This window comes from Trichosurus vulpecula, chromosome 2 (genome assembly GCF_011100635.1).
Source record: "Trichosurus vulpecula isolate mTriVul1 chromosome 2, mTriVul1.pri, whole genome shotgun sequence".
In the NCBI taxonomy this organism is placed as follows: domain Eukaryota; kingdom Metazoa; phylum Chordata; class Mammalia; order Diprotodontia; family Phalangeridae; genus Trichosurus; species Trichosurus vulpecula.
In genome coordinates, this window is record NC_050574.1 from 317,974,986 (window position 1) to 317,990,639 (window position 15,654).

General features: G+C 38.8%; 1 protein-coding gene across 2 annotated transcripts in view; it reads right to left on the minus strand.

The window, feature by feature from the left end:
• TRIM42 (tripartite motif containing 42) overlaps window positions 1-15,654 on the minus strand; it is a 61,233-nt gene that overhangs the window by 13,804 nt on the left and 31,775 nt on the right. The window contains exons 3-5 of one of the 2 annotated variants that reach the window (XM_036747701.1): window positions 10,623-11,476; window positions 4,391-4,615; window positions 3,167-3,339 (exon numbers count right to left, since the gene is read on the minus strand). In XM_036747701.1, coding sequence (XP_036603596.1) covers window positions 3,286-3,339; window positions 4,391-4,615; window positions 10,623-11,476 — 1,133 coding nt within the window. In that variant the 3' untranslated portion in view covers window positions 3,167-3,285. Of the gene's footprint in view, window positions 1-3,166; window positions 3,340-4,390; window positions 4,616-10,622; window positions 11,477-15,654 lie in introns of those variants that run through there. The other variant, XM_036747700.1, reaches the window with a different exon arrangement.

The window sequence follows — 15,654 nt, forward strand, 5'->3', positions numbered from 1 at the left end:
AGGAGGCATTAAGATGAACATGGAAGGGATGTGAAAGCTGCCTATGCATATGTGCCAAACCAGATATCATACAAAATTGCATGAATGTAATGAACAAAAGGATGAATATGAGTAGAAAGGACAAATAATTAAGTAAGACAATATTCAGGAAGGTAGAATTAAAAAAAAAACCTCACCACCTATAGCCTCTGATGTATATGTATAATGCATAAAGTATGGATAATAAATATGGTAAAATAAGAGATCTTGACCAACTCAAATTTTAAAATACATGCATGGAAAATGGAAGCAAGGATAGACAGCAGAGGACAAACAGAAATGGAGATTGTTTTTATAGAATTCTAGAAGAATAGTGGCAGAAGCACTTAAAAGCAGAATGAGTTGAAACTAGTGACAAGTATGAAGGACAACCAAAGAGGGTTTTAAGATTTCGTAATCTTGGAGACAGTTCAAACAAGGTAAAGGAATAATGGCTGTGGAGGACAAGATGGTGATCATAGACAATACCGAATCCTTCATTTGCTTTTGTTTTATCTGCCAGGGAGAATGATCCCTGAATTGGGAAGGATGGAACAAAAGTAGTTAACGAGGAGCTGGAATAGAGTCTGTGAGGAGATGGTAAGAGAGCACAATAAGCTGTTTTCAAGTCATCAGGCCCAGCTGAATTACATCCCAAGGTACTGAATGGACTGGATGATTTTACTGCTGAGTCGCAGCCACTAATCATTGAAAAGCCAAGAGGGGTGAGAGGGGATACAGGACAGGAGAAGGGCAAATATTTTTTTTCTTTGCTAGTAAATTTTATTTGATTTAAGATTATTGTGATGCTTTTTATATTTTATTGCTATCTTTTATTTTTATATGTAATTAGTTTCGAATATTTCCATCTCCCATCCCTTACCCAGTAAGCTGTCCCTTATAATAAAGATTTTTAAAAAGAAAAAAAGGTAAAACTCTGAGCAAGTAACAACTTCTGTGTGCCTCAGTTTTCTCATTTGTTGTTGTTGTTCATCCCTGATTCTTGAAGTGGACCAATGGTATCATGAAAGTGATGTCACCATTCGTGCATGATTTAAGTGAGACAGAGCTGTACAGAGCCATCATGGCATCTACCTCCCAGGGTTGTTGTGAGGATAAGATGAGATAATATTCACAAAGTACTTTGCAAACCTTTAAGTGCTGTGGAAATGCTAGCCATTATTACTCATAGGGGCAGCTTGATGGCACAGTAGATGGAATCCTGGGCCTGGAGTCATGAAGACTCATCTTCCTGAGTTCAAATGTGACCTCAGACACTTACTAGCTGTGTGACCCTGGGCAAGTCACTTAACCTTGTTTGCCTCAGTTTCCTCATCTGTAAAATGAGCAGGAGAAGGAAATGACAACTCATTCCAGTATCTTTGCCAAGAAAACCTCAAATGGAGTCACGAGTCAGACTTAACTGATCAACAACATTACTACTACTATTATTAATAAACCTGACCAACACATTGACCTTATCTGACAATAAACACAATATTACATACACATAGCTAACCCCTCCCTCCCCTAGCCCTTGAAACAAAAGAATGTATTTTCTCAATTCTTTTCTAGTTTAGTCATTATAGCATATAGCATTTAGTTTCATTTTATTGTTCTTTCCATATACATTCTTATAGTCATCATGTCTATTTCTTTTTCCTGCTTCCACTCATTTTACTCTTTATTGATTCAATTAATCATGTTTACCAGATCGATAGGATCATGATCCTAGAGATAGAAGGGATCTCAGAGACAATTTAGTTTAACCTCATTTTTTAAATTAAAATTTTCAATTAAAAAAATCTTCTTTTTCTCTTTCTTACTCCATATCCCCTTTGAAAAAGCAAGAAAAACCCCACCCCTATTATAAACATGTAGAGTCAAGACAAATTCCTTTATTGGTCATGACCAAGAATGGCCATATCCACGTCTCAGTCTTTGAACTCTGAGTCTATTACCACTCCAAGAATTGTTAACCTCTAATTCTACCAGGGAAGTTAAGTGACTTGTCAAAGGTCACATAGATAGCAAGTAGCAGAAGTGTGATTTGAATCTGGGTCTTCTAATTCCTGAGCCAGTGATTTTTTCACTGTTTTATTGTCATTGTTCAGTTGTTTTCAGTTGTGTCCAGCAGTCTGTGACCCCTTTTGGGGTTTTCTTGGCAAAAATACAGGAGTGGTTTGCCATTTCATTCTCCAGCTCACTTTATAGATGAGGAGCTGAGGCAAAAGGGTTAAATGACTTGCCCAGAGTCACACAGCTGTTGCGAGTCTGAGCCAGATTTGAACTAGGAATATGATGAGTTTTCCTGACTTCAGGCCCAGCACTTCAACCACTGTACCACCAAGCTGCCCCATTTTCAACTGTACAAGTGCAGTGATATTCCACAACATTCATGTGCCATAACTCATTTAATCATTCCTTCTTTCATGGTTATTCGCTTTGCTTTCAGCTCTTTGTTACTACCAAAAAAGTGCTGCTCTCAATATTTTGGTATATATGGGATCTTTCTGTCTTTGACCTCACTGTGGGGATATATATGTCTAGCAGTGGGATCTGTGGGTGAATGTGACTTAAAAATAAAAAAGGCAGATATTGACCTGATTTTCAAAATGGAGAAAGGGTAGAGGCTACAAATCATAGTGCTGGTGAGCTTGACTTTGATGCCTGGAAAAAATTCTGTAATAAATGAGAAGAAAGATTTTCTTTGTGAGCTCTTAGAAGGGAAAAAGGATCTCTAAGAACAAGCATGACTTCATGAAGAAAAGAAACCCAAACAAACCATGCCAGATGGACATAATTTTCTTTTCTGACAGAATTACTGCCTTTCTTGGAAGATCAAGCCAATGTTGCAAATATAGTACACCTGAATTTTTAGCAAAGTGTCTGTCAGGGGAGCCTTCTGGACAAGGTAGAGATGTATGGCCTAGATTCTAGTGCTGTTAAGTGGATTCAGAAATGGTTGAATGATTGGATCCCAAGAGAAGCCATTAACGTGTTGATGCCAAGGAGATGTTCAAGGAAGGATACCAGGGATCTGCCCTTACTGCTCAGCTATTTGACATTTTAATCAGTAACTTGGATTGAGTTTGGTGCGTTCCTATCATATTTTTAGATGACACAAAGCTGGGAATAATCAACACTTGGAATGACAGAATTCTATTTTTTTTAAAGCAGGTGGGTTGAATCAACTGTATTCAACAATGGATCAAATCTAATAAGATGAAATTCAGTAGGAATAAATGTAAAATTATACTCTTGGGCTTAGACATCAACTTCGCAAGTCCAGGGTGATGAAGGCTTTGGCTGGATAAGAATCTGTGGGAAAAAATTGTGGCAATTTTAGTTAACTGCTCACGAGTTCAGAGTGACACGGGGTGACAAGGTAGCCAAAACAGGTGCCACCATCTTGGGCTCTATTAGGAGAGCATAGAATACTCAGGATGAGGAAAGTGATAACCTTGCTGCTGTACTCCTCCCTGATCAGACCACATCTGGAGGACTGTGTTCATTTCTAGGGCAACATTGTAGGAAGGACATTGTCCTTGAAGGCTGGGACTATCTTTGCCTCTCTTTGTATCCCTAGCACTTAGCACAGTCCCTGGCACATAGTATGTGCTTAATGTTTATTTATTGATTTGTTAATTGACAAATTAGAGCATATTCATAGGTGGGTGATTAGGATGGACAGGATCCTAGGAAGGATCAACTGAAGGGTCTGGAGATTTTAAGCTTGGAGAGGAAAAAGACTTAATAGAGGACATTAACTGTCATCAGGTGTCTAAAGGGCTGTCATGATAAAGTGGGATCACACTGCTTGGCACCAAGAAGGCAGAACTAGACAGATCAAAGTTCGAGGAAAGGAGCAATTTCATAGCAACTAGAAATGTCTGAGAATTTAGATATGAATTGAACTAGTTAATCTCCAACGTCCCTTTCAAAGTGGAGAGATTCTATAAATTTTGAAAATATCTGAAATCCAGGGGGAAGATTCTGACTCTCTTGGCCTTACAATTGTATTATTTATTCTCACGTTAATTTCTTTAGACCTTGTCTTCTTTATGTATAAAATGCAGGGGTCAGACAAGATAATCTTTGAAGCTCTTTCTCATGCTAACATTGTATATTTTATTACTATTCAGCATGTGTTGTCTAATGTTGAAGGGAGAATTATATCTAACATCACTTAGAAGTCATGTAGATGGGAACAATTCAGTCATTTTGGGACAATTGTCTGGTCTACTGTTCAGTCTGGTGAAGGTACAGACCTCTTCCTGTCCTAGGACCAGTGCAAGTGTGTCACACAAAGACTCATTTAGGAAAAGGAGCTGGATAAGGAAAGCCAGCCAAGAGAGATTACTCATAATACCTTACACACATCGCTCCATTCCCCTGGTCCATTGTCATTGACTGCACGGACTTTAAATAGATACTCTGTGCCTGGAGTTAGATTATGTAGTTCCAGATTCTGTTGCTGTATGTCTTGGATGTGCCCACAAAGTTCTGTCCGGACGTTATTGGGAGGATAAACAATAAGTTCATAGAATTCCATCTCAAAATAATCCACGTCTTCTGCGGGACATGTCCAGTAAATCTGTGAAGGAAAAAGAAATCTGCATGGCTCTAGTATTCAAGACTGTAGTTTATTCTTTCCTACCAGACTCCCTCCCAAACACTCATATGGCTTATATTCACTGATACCTCTGGTTTAGTTTGAAATATCTATGGAATTGAGCTTTTGGCTACTCCTTCCTCCATGACAAAGACTGACATAATGAGGACTTCATACATGACCTTTGGATTGAATACTTAATAGCTGTGAAACCATGGACAAGAAAGCTAACCCTCTTTGTCTTCGGTTGCTTCATTCATAAAATAGAGATAATAGCACTTTGCACTATCTGCTTCACAAGGCTTCCTGCTATGAAGAAATCACTGTAAATTTTGAAAGGGCTATGCAAATGTGTTAAACATAATAATAGTAATATCACTTAACATGCCCCAAATGGAGCCAAAATACTAGTGTTTTTTAAAAAAAGTATTTTGAGAATGTATGAAATACTACATTGACTCACACCCATGGGCCATTGAGCCCAGTATTTTCTCTGATAGGAGCACCAAAGGACATGTTTTAGAATGTCCTTTCTGACATCAACATTAATCAGTTAGGCATGTCCCCCAAGCAATCTGATTTCATAATCAAGAATCCATAATTAAACCATTTTATATATAAATTAAATTGTCTCCCTTTAAACAGTTTTTATTCTTAATGTCTATACCCCCTTCATTGGCCATTGGATTTCTGTGGCAAAAGAATACAGCACCTACAACTTAGTGGTAATGAGTTCATTACTTAGCTAGCTGATCTTCAGACATCAGCTATAGATTCTTTCTTAGACTCTATGCTCAAAGCCATTCCAGGTTGATTGAACTTGCTAGAACTTACACTCTGCTGGCATAACCTTTGAGAACCTGGGGCTAGTTCCATACTATAATGGCGGGATAAGGATTAGAACAGGAGCTATGATTTCATTGGTATAAGGAACTCCCAAGTAAGGAAACTCCCTCTTCCAGTGCAGATTGGCACCTTCTCTGCCACTTATAGCCTTCAAGAGTTGCCTAGAGCACTGAGAGTTTAAATGACTTGTCCAGCATAACACAGTCAATTATATATGTCAGAATATGTAAGATGTCAGAAGTGGGATTTGATCCAAAGTTTTCCTGGCTTTAAGGCTAGTCCTTCCTGGGACTAAGTTTTAAGTTCCATTAAGTCCTTCTTGATGGACAGTAGCTTGGCAGGGTACATTCTATTATAGGTGGGAGTGTACCATGGCCTTGCATCTCCATCATTTCTCCAGCACATATTGAAAAGAAGCTCTATGAATGTGGAAGGAAATGCCTCTGTGACTTATCCTTTTTTTACTTGTCCCCTCCACATCTATCACATCTGTCACCTTTCTGTCCTCATATAACAGCCAACCTAATTTAAGTCTTTATCACCTCTTGGTGGGGCTGTGGCAATAGCCCCCTATCTAAAGGGCTTTTCAGTATTCAGCTTCTCCCCTAATTAAGTCATCTTCCCCACAGTGACTCATTTATTATTCCTAAAGAAGAGGTGGGACTATGCCATTTCCCACCTCAAGAAGCTAGATGGGCTCCCTATTGCCTCAAGGGTAAAATACAAATTCTTCTTTCACCACTTAAAGCCCTTCACATTCTGGCTCCAATCTAAATCTGTCCCTCCAGGTTAATTCCATATTTCTCCCCACTCTCAATGTACATTACATATTCCTTTTCTGTGACATTACTTGAGGATCTCTCTTGGTCTGGAATAGCTTTCCTCTTTTGCCTTTGCTTTGGACTTCCAGCTCCTTTTGAGGCTCAGCACAGATGTCACCTCCTACGAGACCTTTTCTGTCTCCCTCAACTTGGCAGCATTGCTCCTACCCAGTAATTACTTTGTATTTATTTTATATATTGTTTGTTTTTACTTATCTGGGTATATAGTGTTTCCCTATGGAAGAAATAAGTTTCTTGAGGGTAGAGGCTGTCTTACTTTTTCTTTGTTATCTCCACTGCCTAGCACATTGTAGGTGCCTAATAAATGCTTGTTGACTTGAGTGACTATCAAAAAATGATACTGGAGGGAAGCTGTAGTACTCTTCACCTGAAATTATTTCATATTTATTCTGTTTCCACCAAGGAGAATGTAAGTTTCTAGAAGGTGAGGAATGTATCATTTTTGTCTGTTTCCCCATTGCCTAGCACAGAGTCTTCTGGCACATTTTCTGTTGCACAGAGCTCAGGGATTTGAAATGATTGCTTCTGTAATGAGAGAAGTGTGTGTTTACACAAACATATAAGATAGCTAAAGAGCATTAACAATCGGCAAATTGTATCTGAATTCATGATTTTTTGATAAACACATTTTTGTTTATTTAACCAGTGGTTTTTGGTAAGAGCTGTCTCTAATGGAAAGAGCCAATGTTATAAGGAGTAAAGAGAGGCCTACGTTCAAATCACACCTCACATCTGGACTATTGCAATAGCCTGCTGGTCGATTGGCCTGCTTTATCTCTCCTCTCCAATCCATCCTCCAGGCACCAAAGTGATTTTCCTAAAGTGCAGGTCCAAAAATTTCATCCTCCCTTCCTCAATAAACTCCAGTGGTTCCCTATTACCTCTAGAATCAAATGAAAAATGCTCTGTTTGACATTCAAAGTTCTTCATAACCTAGCCCCCCTCTTATCTTTCCTGCCTTTTTACATCTTACTTCCCCTCTACATGTACTCTTTGATCCAGTGACATTGGCTTCCTAGCTGTTCCACAAAGAGGACACTGCATCTTTCTGCTCTAGGGGATTTTCTACATCTGTCTCTCATGTCTGGAACACTCTTCCTCCTCAACTCCACTTACTGACTTCCCTGGCTGCCTTTAAGTCCCAACTAAAATCCCATCTTTTATGGAAGCCTTCCCTTGCCTCTCTTAATTCTAGAGCCTTTCTTCTGTTAATTATTTCCTATTTATTCTATATTTAGCTTGCTTGTTGCCTCCCCCATTAGATTGTCAGTTCCTGGAGGGCAGGAAGTATCTTTTGCCTCTTTTTATATCCCCAGGACTTAGCACTGTGCCTGGCATATAGTACATGTTGATAAATATTTATTAATTGATTATGATTCATTTACTAAAATTGGCCCCATTGTTATTCCTATTTAAAATCCCACATCCTCCTGATAGGCAGGTAGAGGGGCTTCCTCTTTGACAAAATACAACCAGGTGTTAAAAGAGAAATTCACACCTCCTGAAGATCCTTGAAGTACCCAGGCTTCTACCACCTTTTGCTGTAAACCTAAGTCTTTATTAGGAAAGCACTTTGTTAGCTGTAAATCAATGACTGATATTCATTGGCATCTAAGTTACTTGCCTGGTAGGGATTCTTTTATTCTTGGTATTTGTAGTAGTACCTCATACCTAGTAAGTATTTAATAAATGCTTGTGGATTGATTGATGTGAGGTGGTGGTTGTTGTTTTATTGTTTTAATGATGACTCATCATGCAGTCCTAATAAGTGAAAGGGCACTTTGGAATCCTGAAGAAAAGGAGATTAGAGGGAAACTTTGACAGTGGGATTCCAGTAGTGAATGACAAAAGGAACCAGTGTCCAAGCTCCTTGCTCCCACTGATAAGAACTACTTTGGCTCTTACACCAGGGTTATCCCAGCATTCTCCTTCTTTGCTCTGACTCCACTGATGGAAAAAATTAAACTGTTCAGTTTATGAGACATTTATTTAGCATTATGTGTTTCTCAAGTAAAAATTTTTGAGAGACAGAGTTTCTGGGTAAATTATAATCAGTTTTATTAATCACTGCTAGTAAGCAGGTTAACAAAAAGAGCTCATTTGTCCTCTCCATGATGGAAAAAAGCTAACCTGTGAAACCTTCAGTACCTATAAAGCCTTTGGAAAAGGGGGTACACCTGAGAGTGGAAATCAATTTTGATTGGTCAACAAGTAATGAGAAGAATTAATATTATAATGAGAGGTGGGCTTATTCTAATGAGGGGCTGGGGGATGTGACTCTGATCACTCAGTTTTGGTCAAAGAGAATTATCTGTATCCATATCATCTGACTGACAAAAGGGAGAATCCACATTTTCCCAGACATGTCTGAATGAAACACAATGGATGGGAATCCGTTAATTCACCTAACTTTAACTTTTGAACCTGTCAAAGAGGGAGCCCCTCCACCTGCTTATCAGAAAGATGTGGGACTTTAAATAGGAAAAACAATGGTGCCAATTTTAGTCAATGAATCACAACCAATCAATAAATATTTATTAAGCACCTACTATATGACATGCACAGTGCTCTTCTTCTTGGTATCCACCCTATACTTCCACAGGTTGCCTAAGTAATCTACAAAGACTGATTTCTGAATGAGAAAGTAGAAAAGGGGAAAACCCTTGGTCTTAATTCAATAATTAGTTATTAATATCTCATGTGCAAGGGTACACTTGGGACAAAGACAGAGATAAAAAACAACCTAAATATTACCCTCAAGAAGCTTACAATCCACTAGGGCAGACATATACAAATAAGCATAATACAAGGTGGAGTACAATTGGGCAAAGATGGGAACCAGGCAAAGGGAAATTTGAGGAAGGTGAGAATACTTTTAATTGTAGGGATCAGAGAATGGCTAGAAGAGGAGGTAGGGCCTTAGCAGAACCTTAAGGGAAGACATTTTTAAAAAGTAGAGCTGAAGAGGGAATCTTTGGGAGCGAGTACAGGTGGGAGAGCAGGATGTGATTACAGAATAACTAGTAGTCTGATCTGGGGGATTATGGTTGGCATGATGGGTACTGGCTGGAGGGGAGGGCTGAAGCTATGTTATGGAATGCCTTAAAAGAAGGTTTGTTTTCTTCCCTGTGGGCAGTAGGAAGCTATAGGAAGCTACCAAAGGTGTCCTTACCAGGAAAGGAGTGTTTCCATGTTTTTCAGACAAACTTATCTCTTTAAGCACAAAACCTTTTTAATTTTAGCTCTTTTGTTTGGAAATATTTGCAATTGTTTGGAAATATCTCTTGCTTTCTTAAATAAAGTGAATATTTAACTTTTTTTGCTAGGGATGCAACCATCTCTAAAAAAATAATGTAAAATGCAGCGATACCAAGAGCTACAGAAGTATAATGGACTAGGTACCCCACCCTCTACATTAAATGGCCCTATATTGATAAAATGGCAGGGTTCTTGTGTTTGCATCTTCCCCCTATTAAATTTGATGCATTACTTCTTTCTTATTACTTCTGTCAGTGTCCTTGCCTCTCTCTCCCCTAAGATTTGGTTTTTGCTATGAGCCATGGGATGGGAAAACAAACATAGTTGAGCTTTGTTATAAATGCATATAAAGTTAGCACCAAACCAAAGCTTTGAGCAACGATAATGCAAAGAGTGAGTAATGGGTCCTGAGTCCGAGGACCTAGGTTTGAATCCTGGCTCTGCCACTAATTAAATGTATGACCTTAGAGGCAAGTTGTTCAACTCTTTCGGGGTCTCTGCTTCTTCACCTATAAAATGAGAGGGGTTGGACAAGGTGACTTCTGAGGTCTTTTCCAACTACAGCCTAGAAATATTTTCACTTTTACTTTGTGGCATCTATGTTGGCTACCCAGGAGTCTTTTTCTTTTGTTGTTGCCTTTTTCAATCTCAGCTATATTCCAAATAGGTGAGGTTCTCAAATAATTGATTTAGACAGTTTGCTGAGCTTGATTTGGTTTACCAAGTAGGATTACCTACTTGAAGAGAAAATAGTGACAGCTTAAATGTCTGCTAGTCTGCAGACTCATTGTAAATGAATTTTAGGTACAAATTAATATCATGGCAGGTATATTATGTGCCAGATTCTTCAAAGCCTGATTGATACCCCATAGGTAAAGTGACTAGGGAAACTCCTGTCTGGATGAACTTTAGAGAAAAGACTCTATGTTAGGTACAGAGAAGTCCCAACCACTTTTCCTATCAACCTATATAAGTATGCCCATGACCTGTTCATCCTGCCCCAGCACTAACCTCTTGTGAAATGCAATAGAGAGAAGACTTACTTTGGCAGCTCTTGGGTACACCAGTGTCTGGTAGATGACAATGAGCCCTGGAACTTTCAAATTCCTTTCATTGGTGATATACCAGTTGTGGAAGCTGCTGTAGGTCTGGACTTTAGCACCTTCCGGAGGAGTAGACCAAAAGTTCTGGCCTTCGGTAGGTGCGATCCAGTAAGTAAAGAACCCTTCAGTGGCCCTGGGAGTGGAGATGGATTGTGTTCTTCCATGCATTTCAAAGTTTGCCCTACCCTTCTCACAGAGGGGTCCCGGGAGGGACTGTGAAGAGTAGCTGCGTTGAAATATTTGCTGATTGGGAAAATTTTGGGTACTAAAGGTGACTTTTCGAGTAATCATCATTTCAGAATGCACAGGATAGGGATTGGGTGAAAAATCACCAGAGCATGACTCTTTCTGTTGCTGTGTAGGGAAAAGGGCCCATAATGAGTCGGCTAAATCTGTGAAATTCAGCTTAAGGGCCTCCATGCAGTCCACCTTAAGCTGTGGATCAGGCCGATATGTGCTTTGGATCCCTTCCTCTATTTGATCTACCAAAGACTTAGCAGACTGTAGAAATGCCACCTGACCTGTCTCTTTCAAAGCTTCTTTAGAAAACTCAATAAGTCCATCCATTTCCTTAACTTTAAGAGTTGTGGTACACACATATTTTTCAATTTCCTTCTGCCTGTGTCCTTCCATATTCTCCAGCTCCTCCATGAGGGATTTCTCTTTTTCTTGAAGAATACGCCTTAGTTTTAGGAATCCGCCTCGGATTGCTTTCCTTTTTTTTTCTTTGTCGCTTTTAATGCCATTCTTTAAAACATTGAATTCTATCAGGTCATTATCAATTTCATACCGAACTGAAAAAACAACATGAGGCAGTTATTTCAACTTCAGGTTAAATACTTTTTAACCTTCCCTGATTTAGGAGGCGTCCCCAAGACTACAGTCAGTCAGAGCAACTGCTCTTGCCACTTGCATCGGATTTCTAAAACACCATTTAGCATCAGTGAGTAAAATACAATTTGGAATTTGTTCTATAGCCTCCCCTCCCCCACTCAAACTCCTTCAGGATGCTTACTGCTTTTTGTGATACTTTCACAGAGGTCAATTGGTAAATGAAATGGAAGTGGAGTCAAGGGATTTGCATTAAAATTCCGACTCACCTTAGTGAACATGGGTGACCATTTAACTCCTCTGAGCCTCAGTTTTCTCATCTATAAAATGAATATAATAACACATGCCACCACCTCACAGGGCAATCACTTAACATCCCTAGACTTCAGTTTCATTATCTGTAATGCAGACAATAAGTTGGGGACAATAAGTTGGAAATCTTAGAGTGGGCTGTCCCCCATGATTAAGACTTCACTTGATGATCATTTTTAACCATATTTCACTTATATTGAAATACCTGTGGGATTTGTAGAATAAGCCGTTGGGATATTCCTGTCTGTCTTTAGAGACAGCTATCTATTTCAAGTTAAGCATATGCAGGGAAAAAAGAAAAAAAATCATAATGCAATAACATTCACACCTACCAGGATATTAATCACCATAAGACCTATTTTCTTGACAGATTTTGTTGGCCCTTAGCAAAATTGTGAATTTGCTGGTTTCTTTTGTACCTCTAGATTCTCTGCATTCTTTTTTCTTCCACCTATTCTCTTTTATCCTTCCCAATTCTGTTGCTTTTAAGAAATCATCTGTTAGCATAGGATGGGATCATAGCTTTAGAGTCAGAAGGAACCTGGAACTCCATCTAATCCAGCCTCCCCAACTTAAAGGTGGAGAAACCCTGGCCTAGAAAGGCTAAACGACCAGCCCAAGGTCACATAAATTAGTGCCCGAGTACAGATTTAAACCCAGATCCTCTGGCTCCAAATTGGGCACTCTTTCCATTATAATGAACTGCCTCAGTCATCAACATCTCAGCTTGAATTCAGTCACAAGATTGCTCTGGTTGGGGGTGAGGTGGGGTATTATTAGATATTTAGATAATTAAGACTGTTTAGATAATTATTAGATATTATTACATTTTCAAGTTGATTTTTTTCATGGGGGAATGATCGACTTTGCCCTCCTGTGATAGGGGATGGAAGCTACTGCCAGCAAGTTAGGGAAGGTTTCTTTAGGGGTGTGTGTGTGTGTGTGACAGAAATAAGTCATTTGTGTGTCTTTCTCAGCCACCAAGAAAGGAAAAATCAGGAAAAAGTGTTCCTGTAACTCATATTTTTTCCTGGCCTCCTAGAGTATAATGGAAAGAGCCCTAGAACTGGATTTGGAAGACCTGGGTTTAAATTTCAACTCTCTGATACTTACCAGGCCTTCTGGGCCTCAGTTTTCTTGACTATAAAATGGAAAGGTTGGATGAGATGGTTTCTAAGGTACCTTTTAGGGCTAAAATCTAGTGCTATAGTTTCTAAATGGTCAACATGTTTAATAAACATTCAAGTAAAAAGAAATTATAGATCTCTATATTCATAAAATAACAAAATGCTTTTAGATCTGTAAATGGTGCTAAAGAAAGGGAAAGCATTGCTTGCATAGATTTGGGTTGCCCTAGATTTTAATTTCTCATCTCTAGATAAACCTATGTGAATATATACATATATTTGTGTATGTATTTAGGTTAACTCACGGTTTATTGTTTTCTAGAAATTTTAAAACTTTAGGGAGGGGAGGTGTGGCTTCCCTGGTGCCACTGAAATTACTACTTCATCTATATGTGCTAAAGTTGGCCCTTTAAATTAGTAAATGTTTTCTCAAAAGAAAATTATGATGGGCTTGTCAACTAAAATGCCAGGACAAAAACCAGTCTTCTCATTCTGCTCTAGCTCATATGCAAAATTATTCCATTTGCAAATAGAGCAGTCATTTTTCAGATTGTCAAATAAGACACACTATCATAGAGATAGAATTGGTTTGGGCTTAATATTGAATGAAGTTATTCCAAGAGCCCAAACCACTTTTGGTGAGTTAAAAAAATTGACCAAGACAACAAGATAGTAGAAGCATATAAATGAACAAAATCCATTAATTTTGATTGACTTGCTAGAAAGATAAAAAAAGAAGAAAATGAATTTTTTACATTCCATATTAGGTTAATAAGACAGACTACTTTAATTGATGTTTTCTAAATTACCGCTTTTAGACTCCATAAAGGTCAGTTTTTTTTGCCAAAATGACAACAACAAAAGGAACAGAAAACCTAACAGTTCCTTTACACATAGTACATACTTAAATGCTTGTTTAATTGAATTGAGCACAGAATTGAACTCTCCTCTATACTAACCTTCTATGCCAATTTGGGAATTGATTTTTTTCCCACTGCAAAGCTGCCTCCCTAGAGAAAACTTCCCCAAGTGATTAAACCATTATGGGGCAGGTAGGTCATCTTTCAAAACTGTTATCACTTGCAGTACTTGAAATCAATTAAATAATTACTGACTGATCTTTAGACCTTAATTTACAAAGGCCTCTGACCTCCCTAACTCATTTGACATGCTGAGGAAGGCAGTACAAAGTATTATAGTCCCCCTTATTCAAATGAGGAAACATTCAGAGTTTAGAAAGATCAAGTGATTCACAAAATCAGTAAAGGAGGCTGTGATTATTTGCTTTTTACAAAATTATCCATTGTGGTTTCCTTTAAACAATAACTTCCCTGTTGGATTTAAAATAATTCATTTAAAGGACTTTTATTAGTCATAGATCTTTTCAGGAACACAGCTACTAGGCAAAGTAGAGTATATCTGTAGCTGGCAATGAATGTTGGTGAAAGATAGCACTGGATTTGGAGTGAAATTTCTGGAGTAACAAAGTCTAATTTTGGCATCTTCTTGCCTACCTCTTTTTTTATTCCCTCCTGGGGCCTCTTTCTACTCTGCACCCTAATAGTGCCCAGAGATTCTCATTGCAGTGACCCAGAAATCTTCCTCAGTGCCCAAGCCTTTCTTTTTTTCATCCCCAATCAAAACTCCCATTCTTTCAGTTCAACTGATGTCCAGTGTTTGGATGAAAAGAAACAGGAGTCAAATTAATGCTGAGGCATGAATGGCTAATAGGACTAACTCTCCTAGGGATAATGGCATTTTAAAAGAGGAGACTAGTTTATTATTTTAATTAATTATATTTAATGATGAGATATGATTATATGGGCAGCTAGGTAGCACAATGGATATTATGGGATGCTTGGGTGCCTGTGCCTGGACCCCAATTCCAAAATCACATCTCTCCCTAGCTTCAAAATACCATTCCTAGCAGTTTCTCTCTAGCAAAACAGGACAGCATGCCCTAGCAAAACATTTATCTCTCCTCCTGATATGGTGGAGAGCTGCACCTATAAAATTTATTAGTTTGGACTTCCTATATACATGCTGAGCTGGCTATGTACTGGGTCATAGAGATATTCACTACTCACTGGTCTATCATGTGCATGCTAGACCTAGACAAATGTATACTCCCTTACATTCATCTTGTCTAACAAGACATTGATGGAAGCAGCCTGGATATTTCCAGTCAGCCCTGACCATTAGTTGACTTAGTGACGTTTCAGGCCTAAAACCACACCTCCGTGTAGCCCCCCACCTGGGCTATTTCCCAGTGAACTCTGGGTAAGATACCTGCACAGTAGATACAAAAAGTGTGTGTTCTTTTATGAACTAACCACTCCTTAACCACTCCCTAATCCCACCCCAAAACAAGTAATTAACATATTTGGCATGTTTCACCATCAAATATCCTATAAAAACTTGCACCCCTGTAAGGTTGCAGATTCCCTAAGAACTCTTGCCCACTGAAAAGCATAATAAATCTTTGCCACCGTGACTTAAAGAATGCTTGAGTCCGTGAATTCATTCCAGATGGCCCCAACCCTCTCTAGTACTTGGGTCCTTGAGGGGTACTCCCCCTCAATTACCCTGTCTGGGAACTCCAGTCTTGGGGTTCCTGGACCTCATCTCCCCAACTCTCAACAGATACAGCACCAGGCCTGGAGTCAGGAAGACCTGAGTTCAAATCCAGCCTCAGACATTTA